The sequence below is a fragment of the Neolamprologus multifasciatus genome, chromosome 14 (genome assembly GCF_963576455.1).
Source record: "Neolamprologus multifasciatus chromosome 14, fNeoMul1.2, whole genome shotgun sequence".
Lineage (NCBI taxonomy): Eukaryota > Metazoa > Chordata > Actinopteri > Cichliformes > Cichlidae > Neolamprologus > Neolamprologus multifasciatus.
In genome coordinates this window covers 20536776-20556525 of record NC_140452.1, presented here as the reverse complement: position 1 = coordinate 20556525, position 19750 = coordinate 20536776, and the positions used below count along the sequence as shown (strand labels likewise).

The 19750-nt window shown below is 40.6% G+C and overlaps 1 protein-coding gene across 2 annotated transcripts; it reads left to right on the top strand.

Moving 5' to 3' along the window:
* Positions 1–545: 545 nt before the first annotated feature.
* ube4a (ubiquitination factor E4A (UFD2 homolog, yeast)) lies at positions 546–19007 on the top strand. Of its 2 annotated transcripts, none has more exons than XM_085184112.1 (20): positions 546–677; positions 3345–3530; positions 4643–4819; positions 6457–6569; positions 6839–6991; positions 7164–7323; positions 7426–7628; positions 7724–7915; positions 8020–8353; positions 8456–8582; positions 8701–9008; positions 9489–9621; positions 9709–9899; positions 10214–10314; positions 10839–10952; positions 12118–12292; positions 12423–12603; positions 12718–12865; positions 13021–13178; positions 17229–19007. In XM_085184112.1, exons 2-20 carry the CDS (start codon positions 3401–3403, stop codon positions 17362–17364), a joined length of 3234 nt encoding a protein of 1077 aa, XP_085040238.1. In that variant the 5' UTR covers positions 546–677; positions 3345–3400; the 3' UTR covers positions 17365–19007. The 2 variants fall into 2 exon arrangements, with proteins under 2 accessions (XP_085040238.1, XP_085040239.1); XM_085184113.1 differs by lacking the exon at positions 546–677 and adding an exon at positions 686–1041.
* The last annotated feature ends 743 nt before the right edge of the window (positions 19008–19750 follow it).

Here is a 19750-nt window from a genome sequence, read left to right as displayed (position 1 = left end):
CTCTGAAAAGATATCAGAAAGGTGTACTATGGTTTTATAAACTGTCAAAACGTGTAAAAGGAAGAATGTAAAGTTTGGAAATAAATAGACTGAAAACAGGTGTTTACCACCAGCAGAGTGCTGAAAAAACGTCAAAACATAATTTGTTAGCAAGTCATTTTTTTTAAACTTACTAACCCAAATGTTTGAGAAAATAAGGTGGAATTGAGAAAACTTGAAATTCCAATTTTAAGGCCATAATGACTAATTTTTTTTAAACTTATAGATTGCAAAAAATAAAATATTATTTTTCTCTGTGGTCTTTCTCTTTTCCTCCTGCCTGGGAGTTCCATATTCAAAATCCTTTGTCCAGTACCACTCGCAGTCTCTTCTTCATCTCTCTTGTGCACCCACTGCTGATTTGGATGGTTGAGCCCAGATATTGAAACTAATACACATTCACAATGCCTTGCGTCTTCGCATTTCCAACACCCCTCTTATGAGATCAAGTAAGTGAATTAAGAAATTCCCCTACGCAATAATCACTCCTGACCGAACGGTGGCGCCGACGGAGTGATACAGCTCGCAGCAGCCGTTTAGGAAAAAGAAGAAAACGTTTACTATTTACTGAGGAACTGGCATTGGTTTCGTAGAAGCAATTTTAAAACTCAAAATACACATTACTTCTCGTCAAACAGGTACGACAGCCGTCTTTATCGTTTGTATATATTATTTAGGTTGATAATACCTGAAATCCTCATTTGAGTTTATGAAATTAAAGTTGAAATCGAGCCTTGGTGACCCCATGACAGCTCAGCTTAGCAGCAGCAGCACCAGCAGGGCGGTCAGGGCTGCTAGCTCCACCTGCTAGCTAGTTAGCACAAAACCGTCAAGCAGCTCATCTTCTGCGCACTAACACGGCTAACGGGTGATGTGACTCTCTGAGAACAGCATAAAGGTGACTAGCTGGGAAGTAGTCTTCGTAAAGTGGTCAGAGTTAAGGCTGTAAGGTGCTGAACTGATAAACCTGACTATGCACAGCAACTGTAATCTGCGGAAGAGGTGAGCTCTACCTAGACAGGCGGTCAGTCCATATGTTACTGTTAATGTTACTGAGTTACTGTTTGTCGTGCTAAAAACTTTCTAACATCATCAGAAAGTAGGGTTCAGCAGACCACGACCTTTTTGTCCCAGGTTATCATCTCACGATGTCTAATACACGTGGAGGTACACTCTGTTTTATAGTAATAACAACAAGTGCCCATTTAGACAGCTTACCATCTTCTTTAAACCTCGTTGATCCGCGTTGTGTTACTTTTATAGAGGAAAAATAGTGACTACAGATGATTTAAAGATATTTAAAATGCAATTTGAGGGTGCAAAACTTTAATAATCAAAAAATACAGTTACAGTCAAAGTGAAATCCTTCTATATGGTATCTGTCTCATAGCACTGCAGTATTGAAACAGCATGCAGGAGTGAATGTGTTGAAGGCATTTGCATATAAATACTTGTTTTAGGCTTCTTGTGGGTGTCGATGAGAACTTGCAAAGTGCAGTATTATTGTAGACTAAAATTCATCTGAATTAGTACAGATCTATTCAGTTTAAATTGGGGGTGGGCGATATGCCCTTAAAAATTATATCATGATGTTTCAAGAACATTTGCTGCTGCTGCTTCTTCAGGTTGCTCCCTGTAGGGGGAAACCACAGGGGATCATCTATCACCATCTCACCCTATTCCTTGCATCCTCCTCTTCCTCTGTTACAGTAGCCATCTGCCGGTCCTTCATTGCATCCATGAAACTCTTCTGTGGTCTTCCTCTTTTTCTCCTTGCTTGGCAGCTCTATGTGCAAAACCTTTTATCCGATATATCCACTATCCGTCCTCTGCACATGTCCAAACCACCTCAGCCTTTTCACTCGAACAGTGTCTCCAAGCCACTCAGTTTGAGATGCTGAGTATTTCAAGACAGTTTGCAGTAATGATATGTATGATGAAAAAACAACATACTAAAAGTTTTATTGATGCTTGCAGTCAGGTGTATTTATAACTATAAGTAAATGAAGGGCATTCTTTGCCCTTCTTTTGCATCAAGTTCCTGTCACTGATGATGTACTACCTAATTCAAAGTGTGAACCCACTGAAACAAGGTGTCATAATTATTTTTGGGTTTCACATCACCAGCTGCTTGAATCTCTTCCTTTATAGTCTGGTAGTACTTCACTGTGTTTTTCCCTCAAGTGGTGAAACAAGTTTGTTGTTTCCACCTTAAGCAGGAACAGTTTTCTTGAATATTTGGCTTTGTTGGAGCTCCAGTTTGACTAAATTGTCACTGGAGTCTTACATACAGCTCTTGCTCTCATATACAGTATGCCTCGTCTCATTGTTGTGTGTGTCAAGGAGCTTAAAGTCATGGCGTTGCTGTAGGAATAATACCATTATATGACACTTTTATATTAAGTAGAAAAAAAAAACATGTCCTTGGTGGGCACTAGTAGTTTTTCTATGTAGGAAATTATTGCTGTTTAAATGTAATACACTGAAATATTTACTACCTATAATATTTAATAACTCTATTACCTTGTAAAGATGAAAAGAAAGTTATGATGACCATTAAGCTGTGAAACTAAGATTCAAGATTCAAAGTGTTTATTGTCATGTGTCACAAGAGAAAAAGGCATTCCTCTGTGCAATGAAATTCTTTCTTTGCTGTCCACCCACAGATGCTGATGAATATATACAATAGAAATAGAACATATAAATACAAATAAATAAATGAAGACAGAAAAGGAGACAAAACATGGAGATTTGAAAAAGAGATGTGTGCAAAAGAGCTATAGCTTAATATGTAAGATATGTAAGATAAATACACTAAAACCAAAAATGTTGCGAGAAGCCCTAAATAGCAAGATGTTATTTTAAGCCAGTGTTTGCAATTTAACAACTTAAGATTAAAAGGAATGTTAATTGTGTCATTTTCAGAATATATTTGTAGGGAGAGATGAGGGAGGTGCAGAGGGAGGTGTGACTAAGGTGCAAAAAGTGCATTTAGCCTCCAGACAGTCATGTGACAAATTAAAGCAGAGCTACTGGTTCCCTTAAGGCTCTGCCTTCTTTAATAGTACTTGAGGTTGTGTAACTGTACCCTGAAGGCAACAACGTGCTGACAGTAAAACATGTTGAACTTGAGTGTGCTGGACAGATGAGTTTGGTAAAGTGGCCAACACCATGAAGATCTGCATATTAAATCAAAATAACAGTGACCAAACTAAACAAAAATACACTTGTTTGTGTGTGATGACGATACTGTCCATTTAAGTGTGTTGAAATTGCCATCTGCCCTTTTTTTTTTTTTTTAAAAGATATCTAGTCCCTAGAGCTGGGATCTTGGATGGAGTAAGTGTTGAGCCCCAATGAGATGACTGACCAGGGCAACAACAACCAGAACATCTCCCGCAACCCCTTTGCTGCCCTCTTCAGCTCACTGGCTGATGCCAAACAGTTTGCATCAGGCCAGAAACCTCAACAGCTTTCTACTCAACCACCACGTGAGTAGAATGATCCCATTTCATACAGTATAAGAAGCAGTCAGAACATATCTGAAGTAGACTGATTTGTGTTGTGTGTTACTTTGGACAGAATCCCAACTTCTAACGTTGTCTGGAATTAAAGTGTGTAGTGTGTGTGTGCTTTGAGGTAGATAATCATAGGTCACGTCCTTTTATAGAAGCCAGCTTGTCTGAGTGTGCTGATATGTAAAAGTTGATTATACTCTGTTGTGTGGACAGCTGCAGACACTGCTGATGACTAGCTAGTCCTGGTATACGTTAATAAGGTCGGCTTGAAGTCCGCCCCAGAGGCACAGGTGTAGTTAATGCACATTGTAATAGAAAGTCTTGACAGATGACTCCACGCTATCACAAAAAAAAATTTAGGAATGGATCTTTCTGCTTACTGCCCAATGACAACATTTCTATCAGTAGACCCAAATGGACCTTAGCAACTGCATGCCTGCATCTGTGCATTTTCTGTAAATCATGCAGCTCCGCCCCAAAGGAGGATATCCCCATGCAACAGTCACAGCATTTGCTTCCAGAGTAACTTGTTTATCTCAGATGTTGATTTTTGTGATGAAATTCCAGGCAAGTTTTTTTTCTAGTGATTTCTCTTGAAAGCCGCTGCACACAGCAGGGTTCCAGTGTTACCTATGTATCACTTCATGAACAATAAGATGATTTTTCTCACACTGTGTTTCCAAATTCATGTTATTTATACCAAAGGGCTTCGCATGAAAACGGTGCACCACCACTTCTGTATCAGAGAGTATTTTTGAGAGTTTTCTTGGTCTTTCAGATCGTCCTCTGTCCCATTAATTGCATTTCTTAATGACATTTCATACAGTGAAAAATGTCAAGATGGAAGCAGTTTTACGCCCTTCTATAACTTGCCCCCTGATTTTTAGCCATCAGTCAAGATCATTTTTTAGATCCTAGAAACTTTTCTCGATTTTCTTTTTGTTCGAAAAAGGCAGTTTTATCACCAGTTTGTAGCACGGATGAGATTTATCTATTTTTAAACTAGCCAAAATATTAATTTATTGGACTTTCTGTGTCATGCTAACCTGCTGCTTCATGTTTGGCTTTTGTATGTGCTTTCACAGTGGAGGACTCGGGTGAGAGCCAGTCGGAGTCAGAAAACTCGGTTTCAGACAGTGTTGATGACAATGATGACTCTGTGGCAGAGATTAGCCGCTCCTTCCGGTCCCGGCAGGAGCTGTGCGAGCAGCTCAATGTCAATCACATGATCCAGCGAATATTTCTCATCACTCTGGACAACAGTAAGTTGACTGTGATTTGCACGGCCCCTGGGTATTAACTCAGTATGGATAATATGGATCAAAACATCTATTCATGTTACTTCTTAGTATTGTTTGTGGTTTCTAAACTCAAAAAAGGGCCAAAAAGGTAAAAAAAATTAAATGCATTATATCAATTTTGAAATGACCATTCTTTCCCTCATCAGTTAATTTCAGACTGACCCACCATTGTTGAAATTAGGGCTCTGTGAGAGTCATACCATAGAGGTTTCACTGCTGCAGTACTTCTAGCTCCTAATCCTGGCTGGCTGTATGATTTTTGTCACATGCTGATATCTAAACTTTAAACTTTTTAAAATAATTTGGGCTGTATCTGTGGGACTTAAGCCCTACTAGGGTTGGCCGATTGATTCAGAGTCCAGTTATGCTAAACCCCCAATGGCATTGCCGATGACCAATAGCATCGCTGCTGGGTGGCAGTCAGAGGAGCTTAACATGCACCCATTATTTTAGGACTATCCACCCACCATGTTGCACAGTGTGTGGCCGTGACACAGAAAAAACAAAAGATGGATGTGTGGAAGAGAAGCACACACACACACCAGGATTATACATCTCACTTCCAATATAAAGGCATGTTCAAACACTGACATGTAACACTGATTGATTTAGCTTTACTGTAAGTAATAACTTGAGTGGGCGGATATGAGGCAAACAGCTAAAATGGTATTAGGTTATAACATTTGCTGGCTGTCCTCAGCCGTCTCCTGTGCTCTTTCCAGGTTATACCCACACACGGCCAAGTTTTTAACCCACAGAAACACCAACAGGGGGGAAAAAACTTAAGTAGATGAGATAAAGGAGTGTCTCTGCAAATTCAGTCATGTTAAGCTCTGATTTAAAAATCAGCCCCAGAGTTAGAAATACTCCATTCTCTCTCATTTGATGATGATGATGGATCAGCTCCACACACATCTAATTCAAAGCAGGTCAAAAATGGTGAACAAACTTATGTGCTCGCTTGGTCAAATCTGTGTTGTAAGTGTGTTATATCTGGAGGGGAGACACGGAACTATAGCAATGCAGATTCACTATAATGTAAACCTCGTAATAATGACATCAATTAAATGCATCAGTGTGAAAATGATATAGAATTTGCTTTGATTGGTCAGCTATCACCAATACCTTTGAATACTAAATACCTAAGGTAGGACTATTTAAAACCTTGTGCGTGAGAGGCTTGTGCAGACTAAAGTCTTGCATGCCATATTGTCAGCTAATTTTCCTTCTTTTGATCTAAAAGGCAGTCAGGTGCTGGGTGATGAGTGTGTTTTTCCTAAATAGTACCGAGCTCTGTTATTAGAGGTATTATTGGATGCAGCACACTGTCTTGATTTGCTGTGTCCTGTGAGTAACAAATGACTCAGCACCTTTTAAGACAATATAAAAACCATCCCTACTGTGAGGTCTTATTGTGTGAGTCTCTCCACCACTGCTCAGGGATGAGTGATGATGTTGAGGAAATATAGCAGTTATTTGTTGGACTGTTGATCTATTTCTCAGCACCAGTTAATTCAGTGCACGTAGTCTAAGAGATAATAAGTTGCCATGTGTAAAAACATCTTAATTGACTTTATTTTATGAACTTTTCCCCCTAGGTGACCCTAGTCTGAGAGGAGGTAATGGGATCCCTCCTCGGTGTGTTTACCTGGAGGAGATGGCTGCAGATCTAGATGGGCAGGACTGGCTGGACATGGACAACATAGAACAGGTCAAATGTCAATAAAGTGTTTTTAATCTTATCACTTTTTTTCTTCCGTCTCATTTCTCACCTTACCGTGAACCTCTACATGTCTGGCAAAGTGGCTGAAGAAACCTCATATTCCATCAGATGCAAAAACATTACATTTTGACGCTTTGCATAAAAATTGATTTTCATAAAGAAAATGCCTGATATGAAGACTTCATTGTTTTAGGGGCTTTCGAAATGTGTTGGTCAGACTGATTTGTGTCAGTGATGCTTCTTCTTTTGTCCTCCAGGCTCTTTTTAACCGTCTGCTGCTGCTAGAGCCGGGAAACCAGCTCATCTATATGACGTCATGCAGTGCTGTTAACCTGTCTGCTGACCGGGATGCTGGAGAGAAATGTGCCATCCCTTACCTTTTTGCTTGTTATCAGAGGGCTAAGGAAGAGGTAACGTGGTTTTTGTTTTTTCTCCCCCCTCTGCATGATTGTAATTGTCGCTCTTTAGTGGTACTATTTTTAGAGATGGCCATCTGTTAATAGAGTATTCTAAGTAATTGGAACATAAAAATAACCCACACTTTTCCATAATTCATTCACTTTCTTTTTATCTCACCTCCAGATCACAAAGGTACCAGAGAAGTTACTTTCGTTTGCTGTTCGCTGTAAGAATCTGACCGTTTCTAACACACGAACAGTCCTGCTCACACCAGAGATCTATATCAGCCAGAATGTCTACGAACAACTTCTGGACCTGCTGCTGGAAAGCTTCAATGGAGCACGTAGGTCATGGACTGGGCCCAAATGTTTTGTCTTGAGTTTTGAGTAAAGTTTTAAGTGTTATGTGTAAAGTTTTCTGCCTAAATGTCTCTGCTGTGATTCAGATCCAGACGAAGTGGTTGAATTTGTGGAGGAGGTCATTGCTGGCCTGCTGTCTGATCAGGAGGTGCGGACTTTTGAGGAGGTTATAGTACCAGTGTTCGACATCTTCCAGGGACGTGTCAAGGACTTGGACCTGTGCCAGCCTCTTCTCTACTCCTACCTGGATGTTCTCCTCTATTTCAGCCACCATAAAGATATTGCCAAGGTACAGAGACAGACTTTTAGCGAATGTTGTGGTAATGTTGTGCACCCTCAGACAACAGCAGACAATTTTAAATCCTCTTTATTCTATGTTCACAGGTACTCGTTGAACACATCCAGCCCAAAGACCCAGCTAATGGTTTACAGTACCAGAAGAGCCTGCTGGGGACAGTGTTCAATATATCCTGCTTGCTAAAAACCCCAGGTGTGGTAGAAGGGCACGGCTACTTCCTGAACCCTTCCCGCTCCAGCGCCCAGGAAACAAAGGTCCAAGAGGCCAACATCCACCAGGTAAACGCTTTCTTTTTCATTTGCTGCTCCTGATTTGTTTGCCTGTTTGCCAAACTGAAAATACACCAGAGTCAATGACCTTTTCTTCTCTCACTGGTTTGCAGTTTATGGGCCAGTTTCATGACAAGCTGCACCAAATCTTGAAAAACTTACTCCAACGGTCTGGTGAGACCCGCCACTTGCTGCTCACCTGGTTGGGCAGCTGCCTGCAAGCTAATGCTGGCCGAGCCAAGATCTGGGCCAATCAGATGCCGGAGATCTTCTTTCAGATGTACGCCTCAGATGCATTTTTCTTGAACTTGGGTGCAGCTCTGCTGAAGCTGTGCCAGCCCTTCTGCAGGCCACGTTCACCTAAACTGCTCACCTTCAACCCAACCTACTGTGCACTCAAAGAGCTGAGTGAGGAAGAGAGGAGGAATCGCAATGTGCATGCAAGAGGTCAGTGTACTGGATGTCAGTGACCCTTATTTATAATGGTTTCAAGATTGTTAATTTAACACCTCTGGTAATAAATAAACTGTCCACTTTTTCTTATGTCAGGTCTTGACAAGGAGACCTGCCTGATCCCCGTGCCTCCCCAGCAGCCGATGGAGTCGGCGCAGTCCTACAGCCTTCTGACTGAAAACCTCATCCTCACACAACTCACCCAGCATCTAGGCTTTCACAGGTAAACACAGTCAGACAAACACAGATCTTTTCCATATAGAAGCTAAAGAGAATACTGAGACTTCCAACGTGTGTTATCTTGTTCCCATTGTGTCTGCATGCACACATTATGCATGCAGACTCCATGAGCAGATGGTGAAGATGAGCCAGTCTCTCCACCGGCTCCAGGTGACGTGGCAGGAGGCCCAGCGAACAGGCAGCCCAATGTCGGAGCAGCTCCTGGAGCAGTTTGAGCGTCTGATGATTGTTTATCTCTCAACCAAAGCTGCCACTACACAACCTGCCATGCTGCAATGTTGCCTTAACCTACAAGCTTCCACTGCTGCTCTGCTCGTTCAGCTCAGTATGGGGAACCAGGGGCCTGAACATGTAGCACTCAGTTTTCCCCTGCCCTCCGTGCAGAACACGATGCTCTGCTATGTACCTGGTACGTCAGATATTTCACTATACAGTAAATACAATGGGGTGAAACACTCAGGTTTACTTTTTGTCATACTGGGCCAACATGTTCAGCCTTTTAATTTCTCTTAATTTTCTCAGGATTGAGTTGGATCAGGTGTTTTTCTTTCGCCTCCTTAAATTTGAAGGTGTGAACATTGTGTTAAAAAGCCTTACCCCACTTCATAAAACGTCATGCAAACATCATTTTGACGGAATGTTACCACACCCCACCGGCATGTAATAAATAACATCACTGATCATTTAATTGCGTTTTTGTTGTCAAAGTTCAAGGTGTGAGTTTGTAAATCACTGCAAGCTTTTGTACATGCGATTCATTCACAGCAGACACTACAGACTGGTTTGAAATGACTGCATCTGTGCATGCAATATCGCAGTTTTTAGTCACTCGTCTCAATAATATTGAGCATTTCACACGATAGTCATTAATCTGCATTTTATCTGTCAGAGTTTTTTGCAGAAAATTTGGGAGATTTTTTCATCTTCCTTCGTCGGTTTGCAGAAGACATCCTGGAGACTTCTGCAGAAAGTCTAGAGCAGATCCTAAACTTTATTACTGTCTTCATGGGTAACGTTGAGAGGTCAGTGACATTTTCGATCATGTCTGTGATTTCAGTCAGATGAAATGAAGAGTCGTTCAGATTTGTCATGTCTTGTTTGGACAACAGGATGAAGAACCCTCATTTAAGAGCAAAGCTTGCCGAGGTTTTGGAGGCAGTGATGCCCCACATGGAGCCGGTGACCCCTGGTGCTGCTCAGCCAATCGTGTTCCAGAGAGAAAGAGTTTTCTGCTCCTATAGACACGCACCCCAGCTGGCTGAGGCCCTCATTACTGTGTTTGTAGACATTGAATTCACAGGTACAACAGAGTTTAGACTTTCTTCATTCTAAAGATCTGTAGGTGGAAAGCTGAAACAGCTGTTTGTTAACATTCCTGTTAAGTTAACTGTCAACTGTTACTAAGACCATCTGTGATGAAAAGAGATGGCTTGGTGAGGCGTAGTATTATTTAGGGTCTTTTTGTGAACAGTGAAGAAGCTAGGTTTTGTGTGCTCACCTGGACGTGCTCTGCACAACAAGATAAAGAGATAAACTCTGAGGTGTAAGCAAACAGGAAGGAGAGCTGAAACATGCGGGGTTTAAGGTTTCCTCTGGTCTCTCTCCCCCCCCCAGGTGATCCTCATCAGTTTGAACAGAAATTCAACTACAGAAGGCCTATGTATCCAGCTCTTAAATACATGTGGGGAAAAGACATCTACAGAGAGAGCATCAAGGTAATGTTGATGTTCTTGATATAAATTTCAGATGTTAGATGTGTGATGATTGTACTTTCATTTAACTGGGGGTTAAATCGCACCTTAAAATGGCACGACGTAGTGCTGCTCGCATCTTGTGGTGATCTGCTCCACCAGCACTGATTCCACTGAGTGGAAAAAGTCACACAAGGCGGGGACAGTGTCGAATTCAGTCAACGAACCACTGGGGCAGCTGATTTGCTCTCTTCTCCACACTATTCTCTTTATAAAGTGCTCTACACACCCCATCATTACGGCCAACAGGTGGATTTTCCTGTTTCAGGGGAGCTAGCCAGCAATGAAGAACCACTTACTGCTTAAGAGACAGAGTGAAAGTGGAAAGTTTTTCCTTAGTTTTTAACATAAAATTAATTGCTTAACACTTAACACATGCTGGTATAAACCCTTTTAACCATGTAGTCATAATAAGGGAACAAATGGATAGTGCATACCTGCAAACTGGCATAAATGTGTTTAATTTAGTTTGGTATGTTTTATTTCAGCATTTGGCCAACTATGCATCTGAAAACCTGGAGGCCATGAACCCCCCTCTTTTCCTCAGGTTCCTCAATTTACTGATGAATGATGCCATCTTCCTATTGGATGAGGCCATTCAGGTGAGACCATGATGTATTTTGACTTCACAACCTTCAGCCTTGGTTCTGTATTATGTGATGTTTTCTGAACATTGTTGGAATATTATTCTGACATTATACAATATTCTGATGGTGAAATCTAGTTAAATCTATCAGTACTTGTCATCTGCTGCATATCTCTTTCTAAAACTGTTCTATGGTAGCATCATTATTAACCCTTTAAAGCCGGTCGCAGTGGGCACGCTCTGTTTTGCGTAACAATTTTTAAATCCCGGTAGCACTGCAACCACGTAAGCTAGAGCAATAATTTTTTTTTGCATATGAAACCGGAGGAGTTGTACTTACATCTTATGCCATCAGCTTGTCCTAGGTCACAGTTTCGTTCCACATATAGCTTTGCAAAAACTGCATAAAAAGCACTTGCAGCAACAAAAACATAATATTCCAAAAACACGCTTTGCCGATCCAATCAGCTGTTTGTAACACTTCCTACATCCATCAACACGAAGTATCGCATGTCCACCATGACTCCCAAGACCTGCCGAAACCGGAAGTGACGTAATTTGCGGAGATGTAGTTTTTTACCATCAGAGCCTTATGAGCCTATACTGGTGTTTTTAAAAGTTATGTTTGACTTTATGACTTTCTGTGTTGTTTCTGGGATGCTTAGGACTCAAATTGCACTGCTGGAAATAGTTTATTTTGATGCTGTTTTATTGCAAATTTGCATTATAATATGTATTTTCATTTTTCCTGCAGTATATAAAAATTGGTGTATTCCAAAAATAAAACTATGAAGACACTAAAAATAAATTTCCTGTGGTGGGAAACTACTTTGTGCAACTTTTTTGTATTTACAGTTTTGAGGGATAAGCCTCTTAAATTTCTCTAACTAGAAATATATGTTTAAAAAAACAAAAACAATTTTCAATTTTTTTGCAATTTATGTAATTACTATACACTTAATGCATACATATTATTAAAATTTGGCCTATAATGGTTGTATTGATGTATAGCAACTTGAAATGCTCCCAAAAATGGCACTACAGCATGTAAAAATATAATATAAGCTCTGGCGGACTTGGTTCTATGGTAGGTCTTAAAGGGTTAATAACTTTATTGTTTTTAAAGATATTTTGATGTGATTTAGACTCAGTTTTTCATCTGAATCTTTTTTCCTCTGTAGTACCTGAGTAAAATCAAGATTCTGCAGCTGGAGAGGGATCGAGGGGACTGGGAAGGCCTGGCCCCTGATGCCAGAAGAGAGAAAGAGTCCAGCCTGCAGATGTTTGGACAGCTGGGACGCTTCCACAACATCATGTCCAATGAGACCATCGGCACACTGGCCTTCCTCACCTCAGGTCAGGAAGAAAAGACCGCTACACATCATACCCTTTACACTACACTCATGAACCCATTTAATTGTTGTCCTCATCCATTCACTGTGATTATTTCTGCCTTTTGCTTTTCTTTTTTTTTTCTCTTTCTCAGAAATTAAGGGTATCTTTGTGCACCCATTCCTGGCTGAGAGGATCATCTCCATGCTTAACTACTTCCTGCAGCACCTGGCGGGTCCTAAAATGGGCGCTCTTAAAGTCAAGGACTTCAGTGAGTTTGACTTCAAACCTCAGCAGCTCGTTTCTGACATCTGCACAATCTACCTAAACCTGGGGTATGTTTAAAACATTCTTCTACAGAGAAAAAGATCAGTTTCCTTACATGTCTTTAATTGTAATCCCTGTTAAATTAGATCCTGAAACACACTGTTGCTTTGTTTCTCCAACAGCGATGAGGAGAATTTCTGTGCCACTGTCCCAAAGGATGGCCGATCGTATTCTCCTACTCTTTTCTCCCAGACCATTAGAGTATTGAAAAAGATCAACAAGCCTGGGGATATGATTGTAGCTTTTGGACTCCTCGCTGATAAAATAAAGGTATCATTTTACTTGGAGAGGCTATCAGAGTAATAAAAGAAACATCTTTAAAAATATTAATAGTACAAATCTTTTTAAATTATGATTCTAGAGTTCAGTTGTGAATAACATAGGAGGTACTCAAGAATGTTTGTTTCCATTGTGCTTCTATTTAGTCTCATGCAGACAGACAGCAGCAGGAAGAGGAGACGTATGCAGATGCTCCAGATGAATTCTTGGATCCCATCATGTCCACCCTGATGCTGGACCCTGTTCTTCTCCCCTCTTCCAATGTAACAGTAGACCGCTCAACTATAGCAAGACACCTCCTCAGGTTTGTTCCTTTTTACAAAGCCCAGAATTAACTGTATCCAGAAAGTACAGTCATGTAAAAAAACAACAAAAAAAAAAAAAAAACGTTTCTTGTGAAAAAATGAGAACACCCTCACCCTGCTTCCATGTTCCAAGTAGCAGCTAAGTGCTGCTAATTAAAGGCAATTGACTGATTGATCATAAGCAAGCATGGCCGCTGCTGTAAAATGAGATGTTTTGGCAGTTTGTTGGTCTGAAGCATTTATAATGGTGTGAAAATGTGTTTGAACCCTTCTTAATTTCCTTTTTTTGTATGTTTGTCACACTGAAATGTTTCAGATCATTAAGCAAATTTAAATATTAGACAAAAATAGCACAAGTGAACATCATATGCTGTTTCTAAATGAAGGTGTTTGTTATTAAGGGGTAAAAAAGATCTGAACCTATATGGCTCTGTGTGTGTGTGTGTGGGGGGGGGGGGGTGATTGCCCCTCATGTCACTCGTGTCCTCCAAGGCCTAATATATTGTGAGATTTGAAAACGATCCATAAAAAGTTGTGGGTAAGTCAGTAAGTTTTTATGGATTTTTCACATTTGGTATGACCTTGACTCAGTTTTCAACAAAATTAAATCACACTGAGCTTTTGTGATGGTATCTATCATCTTGTCTACCATCACACAAAATAGTATCTTGAAAACTGTAGATGCTCCACTGCTAACAAACAAAAATGAACCGATTATTTACTCCTTCCCTTTAGGGGGGAAAAATGAACAAGTATGGTTTGTTTGTAAGGGCTACCAGGAGGAAGCATCTTCTCTTTAAAGAGAACATTGCAACACAGCTTAGGTTTGCAAAAATGCATCTAAAGAAATCACAAGACGTCTGGAACAATGTCTTTTGGACAGATGAGACCAAAGTGGAGATGTTTGATCATAATACAGTGGGGCAAAAAAGTATTTAGTCAGCCACCGATTGTGCAAGTTCCCCCACTTAAAATGATGACAGAGGTCAGTAATTTGCACCAGAGGTACACTTCAACTGTGAGAGACAGAATGTGAAAAAAAAATCCATGAATTCACATGGTAGGATTTGTAAAGAATTTATTCGTAAATCAGGGTGGAAAATAAGTATTTGGTCAATAACAAAAATACAACTCAATACTTTGTAACATAACCTTTGTTGGCAATAACAGAGGTCAAACGTTTACTATAGGTCTTTACCAGGTTTGCACACACAGTAGCTGGTATTTTGGCCCATTCCTCCATGCAGATCTTCTCAAGAGCAGTGATGTTTTGGGGCTGTCGCCGAGCAACACGGACTTTCAACTCCCGCCACAGATTTTCTATGGGGTTGAGGTCTGGAGACTGGCTAGGCCACTCCAGGACTTTCAAATGCTTCTTACGGAGCCGCTCCTTTGTTGCCCGGGCGGTGTGTTTTGGATCATTGTCATGTTGGAAGACCCAGCCTTGTTTCATCTTCAAAGTTCTCACTGATGGAAGGAGGTTTTGGCTCAAAATCTCACGATACTTGGCCCCATTCATTCTGCCCTTAACACGGATCAGTCGTCCTGTCCCCTTGGCAGAAAAACAGCCCCATAGCATGATGTTTCCACCCCCATGCTTCACAGTAGGTATGGTGTTCTTGGGATGCAACTCAGTATTCTTCTTCCTCCAAACACGATGAGTTGAGTTTATACCAAAAAGTTCTACTTTGGTTTCATCTGACCACATGACATTCTCCCAATCCTCTGCTGTATCATCCATGTGCTCTCTGGCAAACTTCAGACGGGCCTGGACATGCACTGGCTTCAGCAGCGGAACACGTCTGGCACTGCGGGATTTGATTCCCTGCCGTTGTAGTGCGTTACTGATGGTGACCTTTGTTACTTTGGTCCCAGCTCTCTGCAGGTCATTCACCAGGTCCCCCCGTGTGGTTCTGGGATCTTTGCTCACCGTTCTCATGATCATTTTGACCCCACAGGATGAGATCTTGCGTGGAGCCCCAGATCGAGGGAGATTATCAGTGGTCTTGTATGTCTTCCATTTTCTGATGATTGCTCCCACAGTTGATTTTTTCACACCAAGCTGCTTGCCTATTGTAGATTCACTCTTCCCAGTCTGGTGCAGGTCTACAATTCTTTTCCTGGTGTCCTTCGAAAGCTCTTTGGTCTTGGCCATGGCGGAGTTTGGAGTCTGACTGGTTGAGGCTGTGGACAGGTGTCTTTTATACAGATGATGAGGTCAAACAGGTGCCATTCATACAGGTAACGGGTGGGGGACAGAAAAGCTTCTTACAGAAGACGTTACAGGTCTGTGAGAGCCAGGGATTTTCCTTGTTTGAGGTGACCAAATACTTATTTTCCACCCTGATTTACGAATAAATTCTTTACAAATCCTACCATGTGAATTCATGGATTTTTTTTTCACATTCTGTCTCTCACAGTTGAAGTGTACCTCTGGTGCAAATTACTGACCTCTGTCATCATTTTAAGTGGGGGAACTTGCACAATCGGTGGCTGACTAAATACTTTTTTGCCCCACTGTACACAGCGCCAGGCTTGGTGAAAACCAAACACCTCATTTCAACTGTCAGGCACGGTGGGGGAGAGATAATCATTTGGTCTTGTTTCGCAGCCACTGGGCCTAAGCATCTTGCAGTCACTGAGTCAACTGTGAACTCCTCTGTATATCAAAATATTATGTCAAATGTGAGGCCATCTGTCTGACAGATAAAGCTAGGCTAAACTGGGTAATGCAACATGACAATGGTGTCAAGCACAGCAGCAAATCTATGACAGAATGGTTGAAAAAGAAAAGAATAAAGGTGTTGCAGTGGACCAGTCAAAGTCCACACCTCAGCCTGATTGAACTGGCGTATCATGAACTTAAGAGAGCTGTACATAAACAGATACTACAAATTTTAAGGAGCTGAAGCACAGTTGCACAGAATAGTAGGCCAAACTTCCTCTACAATGCAAGACACGGATAGTCATGCAGAAAAAAATGATTCATTAAGTTATTGCTGTTAAAAGTGGCTTTACAAATTGGCAATTATAGGGTGTGTCTTGTAAAAACCTTATTTTTTTACATGACTGTATTCTGTTTGGATGATCGCTACACTGTCTGATGATTCATCTGTGAGATGGCCCATAACCATAACCTATATGATCCAGACATATGTGGAAGTTTCTTTCCCTCTTCCGGTGTGATAAAAAAGGTTGACTATACCCATGTGAGAACCTTTCACATACAACTGTAAATGATTAAGCCAACTGTAATTAATCAGTTGAACAGCTAAAACCGTTTGAAGTCTGAACATATGTTGGGCTATTTTTTGTAACCTATAACAAAAATTGTTTTGTTTAGTTTTTTTTTTTTTTTCCACCAGTTTTAAATTTAGGACTAATTTAGTTCTTTTAACACATTTAATCTGCATCTGTATGTCTCCTGCACCATTTATCATGCCCTCCCCACACAGAGTAACTTCTTTCCCCAACACACATACAAGCCCACTGGTTAAAAGTTGAGAAGATGCTCTAACAGCAGTAAACGATACATTAAGTTCTATTTTAAAGTAGAATCGACAGACAGAAATAGGGAGATGATGATGGACTAATGCAGCCCTTCTCCACACACATCATTTCAAAGAGGCAGATGTACAAGCATAACCTTAATTATACATGTGTACACAAACACATACATCTCTGTTGCAAGAGCGAAGCAGGCTAGATTTAGCCATCTAATTAGCCATCCATACATCCATTTTCTTCTGCTTAAACAATTCAGGGTCATAGGGCGAAAGGCAGGGTACACCCTGGACAGGTCACCAGTCTATCGCAGGGCTAACAGACAAAACACAATTCAGACTCACAGTCACACCTATGGCCAGTCACAATTAAGTTAAACCGTGCATTTCTTTGGACTGTGGGAGGAAGCCAGAGGAGCTAGAGAGAATCCACGCAGATGTGGGAAAAAAAAATGCAAATTCCATGGATGGATGGAAAATGTGTTCATCTTTATGAAGTTGGTATACAGAAGTCATGACCATTTATTAATTGTGTCTGCCTTTTAGTGACCAGACAGACCCCTTCAACCGCAGTCCTCTGACAATGGACCAAATCAGGCCAAATGATGAACTCAAACAGCAGATCTTACAGTGGCTGGAGAAGCATAAGCAAGAAAAGCTTCAGTTGGGGCCCAGCGGCTAGCCCTGATCTCACTGTGACATACAGCGTTGCCTCGCGCTGTTATTTTTCTTACCTGGCCGCACTTGCTCCTTTGCTTCATGGCAGATCCACAGTGTGCTTATTTCTTTGGATTTATTCTGACTCCTCCAGTCCAGCTGACACTGCATTAGCCTTTCCCTGCAGCTTCCATTCTTAATAAATCGTCCGTGTGACAACAGTCCTGGAAAACTGTAGCCCACCTGCTGGTAACAACTTCAAAATCCATACACGGTGGCTATTTTTCGTCCCGTGATGCTCTATTGAAAACACTAGCAGAGTGATACATCCTTGGGTACTGTGTTAATGAGTTAATATAGTCAGAAATATCTGTTCAGCAGCACTTTAATGTACTGTACATACTCCTGTCCAACCACCTGGCCCTTTATACCGGAAGGTAAGTATTTTTGTCATATTATTACCTACTTCACTTTCATAAAGAGTATTTCACACACTGCCTTTCAAAGTGCTTTAACACCCCGTATGTTTGCACTCTTGGGTTCAATCGCAACTTGTAAATAGCATTAAAAGTGAGGCATAGCTGAGTCTGAATTTAATTGTGTGTATGACTTTTATTTCATTGACTAGAACATAGGGTTACTTGGAGGCTTTCAAAAAAATAAATTTGATCATTGTAATTAGACACGTGTAGCACTAAACAGTTGTTTGTATTTAAAGATGTATCGATAAGGCTCTTCAGATCTTCAAGCACCTGTCTGTATTGAAGCACTTATTATCTCATCAGGATTATATAAGACCAGCCAATTAAGGTTAAAGGATAAAGACCATATAGATAAAATGCACCAATCTGAATCATATTTTAGGTCTCAAACATGTCAGATTGAATATTAAATCTCCTTAAATATTAACTTTAATCTGTTTTGCTGTGACAGAGCTGTTAATGGATATTACAGCTGACGTGTGAAATCTCCAGGGGGCAACTCAAACAAGCAAACAAAGCCAGCATTAAGAAAACATTATTTACAATTTGGCACAAATGGATAATTGACTCTTATTTAGGATAGCTTTTTTTTTAGAGAATAAAGCTGCTGAAAAATAACTGCTCATGCCTAAAGAGGAATAAAATCAAGTAAGAGAAGGCATTTAGACAACTCGGGCACTATCTCAGAGTCTTTTATTGGATATTTAATTTTTAAAAAAAAGAATATACTACTGGGGGAAATAAACACAGCTGATAGTTCAGTTAATACCTACAAATGCCTAATTTTAGTAGAAATACAGAGCAGCAACATGGTTATCTATGAGTGTGTTGTTACGTAAATTTCTTATTTGAGTTACATCAAAGCTTTGGAACACTTATCTTAACTCTTTACCCCTTTAAAGCCTACTAGGAGTAACCCTTAAAGCTCTTTTCTGAACTGAGTGATTTCTGTCATATTTCAGGCCTGAATGACTGAGTTTGCATTAGGGCTGCCACGATTAGTCAACTAGTCACAATTACGTCGACTATCAAAATCATCGACAACAAATTTTATAGTCGACACGTCGTTTGAAGATTTTTAATATCCTGAAAGATGCAGGAATAAGCAGACTGAAACAGTAGATGGCAGCAATGCATCTACAAGGATGCCAGCTGCCGTTAAACGCCGAAGAAGAAGAAGAAGCAGTCTTCGGTATCGTAGCTTTGTCCAAATTCAGAGACCACATCCTTCTGAGGCCGATTACGTTACAACGACACAATGAAATTTGAGGACTCCTCCAAATGCGTCCTCCTTTTCCCCAGATTTGAAGGATGGGTCGGGTGTATGCTTCCGGCCCAACCTATTCCAAAATTCATACTATGGCTCAGCCAATTCCAGTTTCCAACAATGGCGGCAGCTACTTAGTTTTAATACTACTCTTTCTGGGTCACAAAATAAACTTTTAAGATATTTTCAGGTGAGAATGTAGCTGTGTGAACTTCAAATATCTGCTCGATTTATCAACACATCACATATTTGCAAAAGTGCTCCGACGTTTTTGGACACATCTGTTACCCACCAGCTTGATAGCTGACCGGGTCAAGGCTCACTCGAGCCGGCGAGAACACAGAACTTCCTGCACATCGTTGTCAGACCCCCGCAGTCTTTCGCTACTCAGATTAAACATGATATATAAGTCACTTAGATTACTTAAAAATGTTATTTGTCTTTTTTCAGTGTTTTATTTGTTCCTGGGTAGTTCTAGTTTTCACACAGCTGAATAAACATCAAACAGAAAACTGATTAAACAGTGAGATGGTGGAGAATTTATTCCAGTGTCCTGTTATATTTTAGGGAGCAAAGAGCAGATGGCTGAGTTTATTAAACCCCACCGAGACAATCTGCAAATTTCATTAAAAGGTTAATAAACTTTCATCTTGTCTTTATTT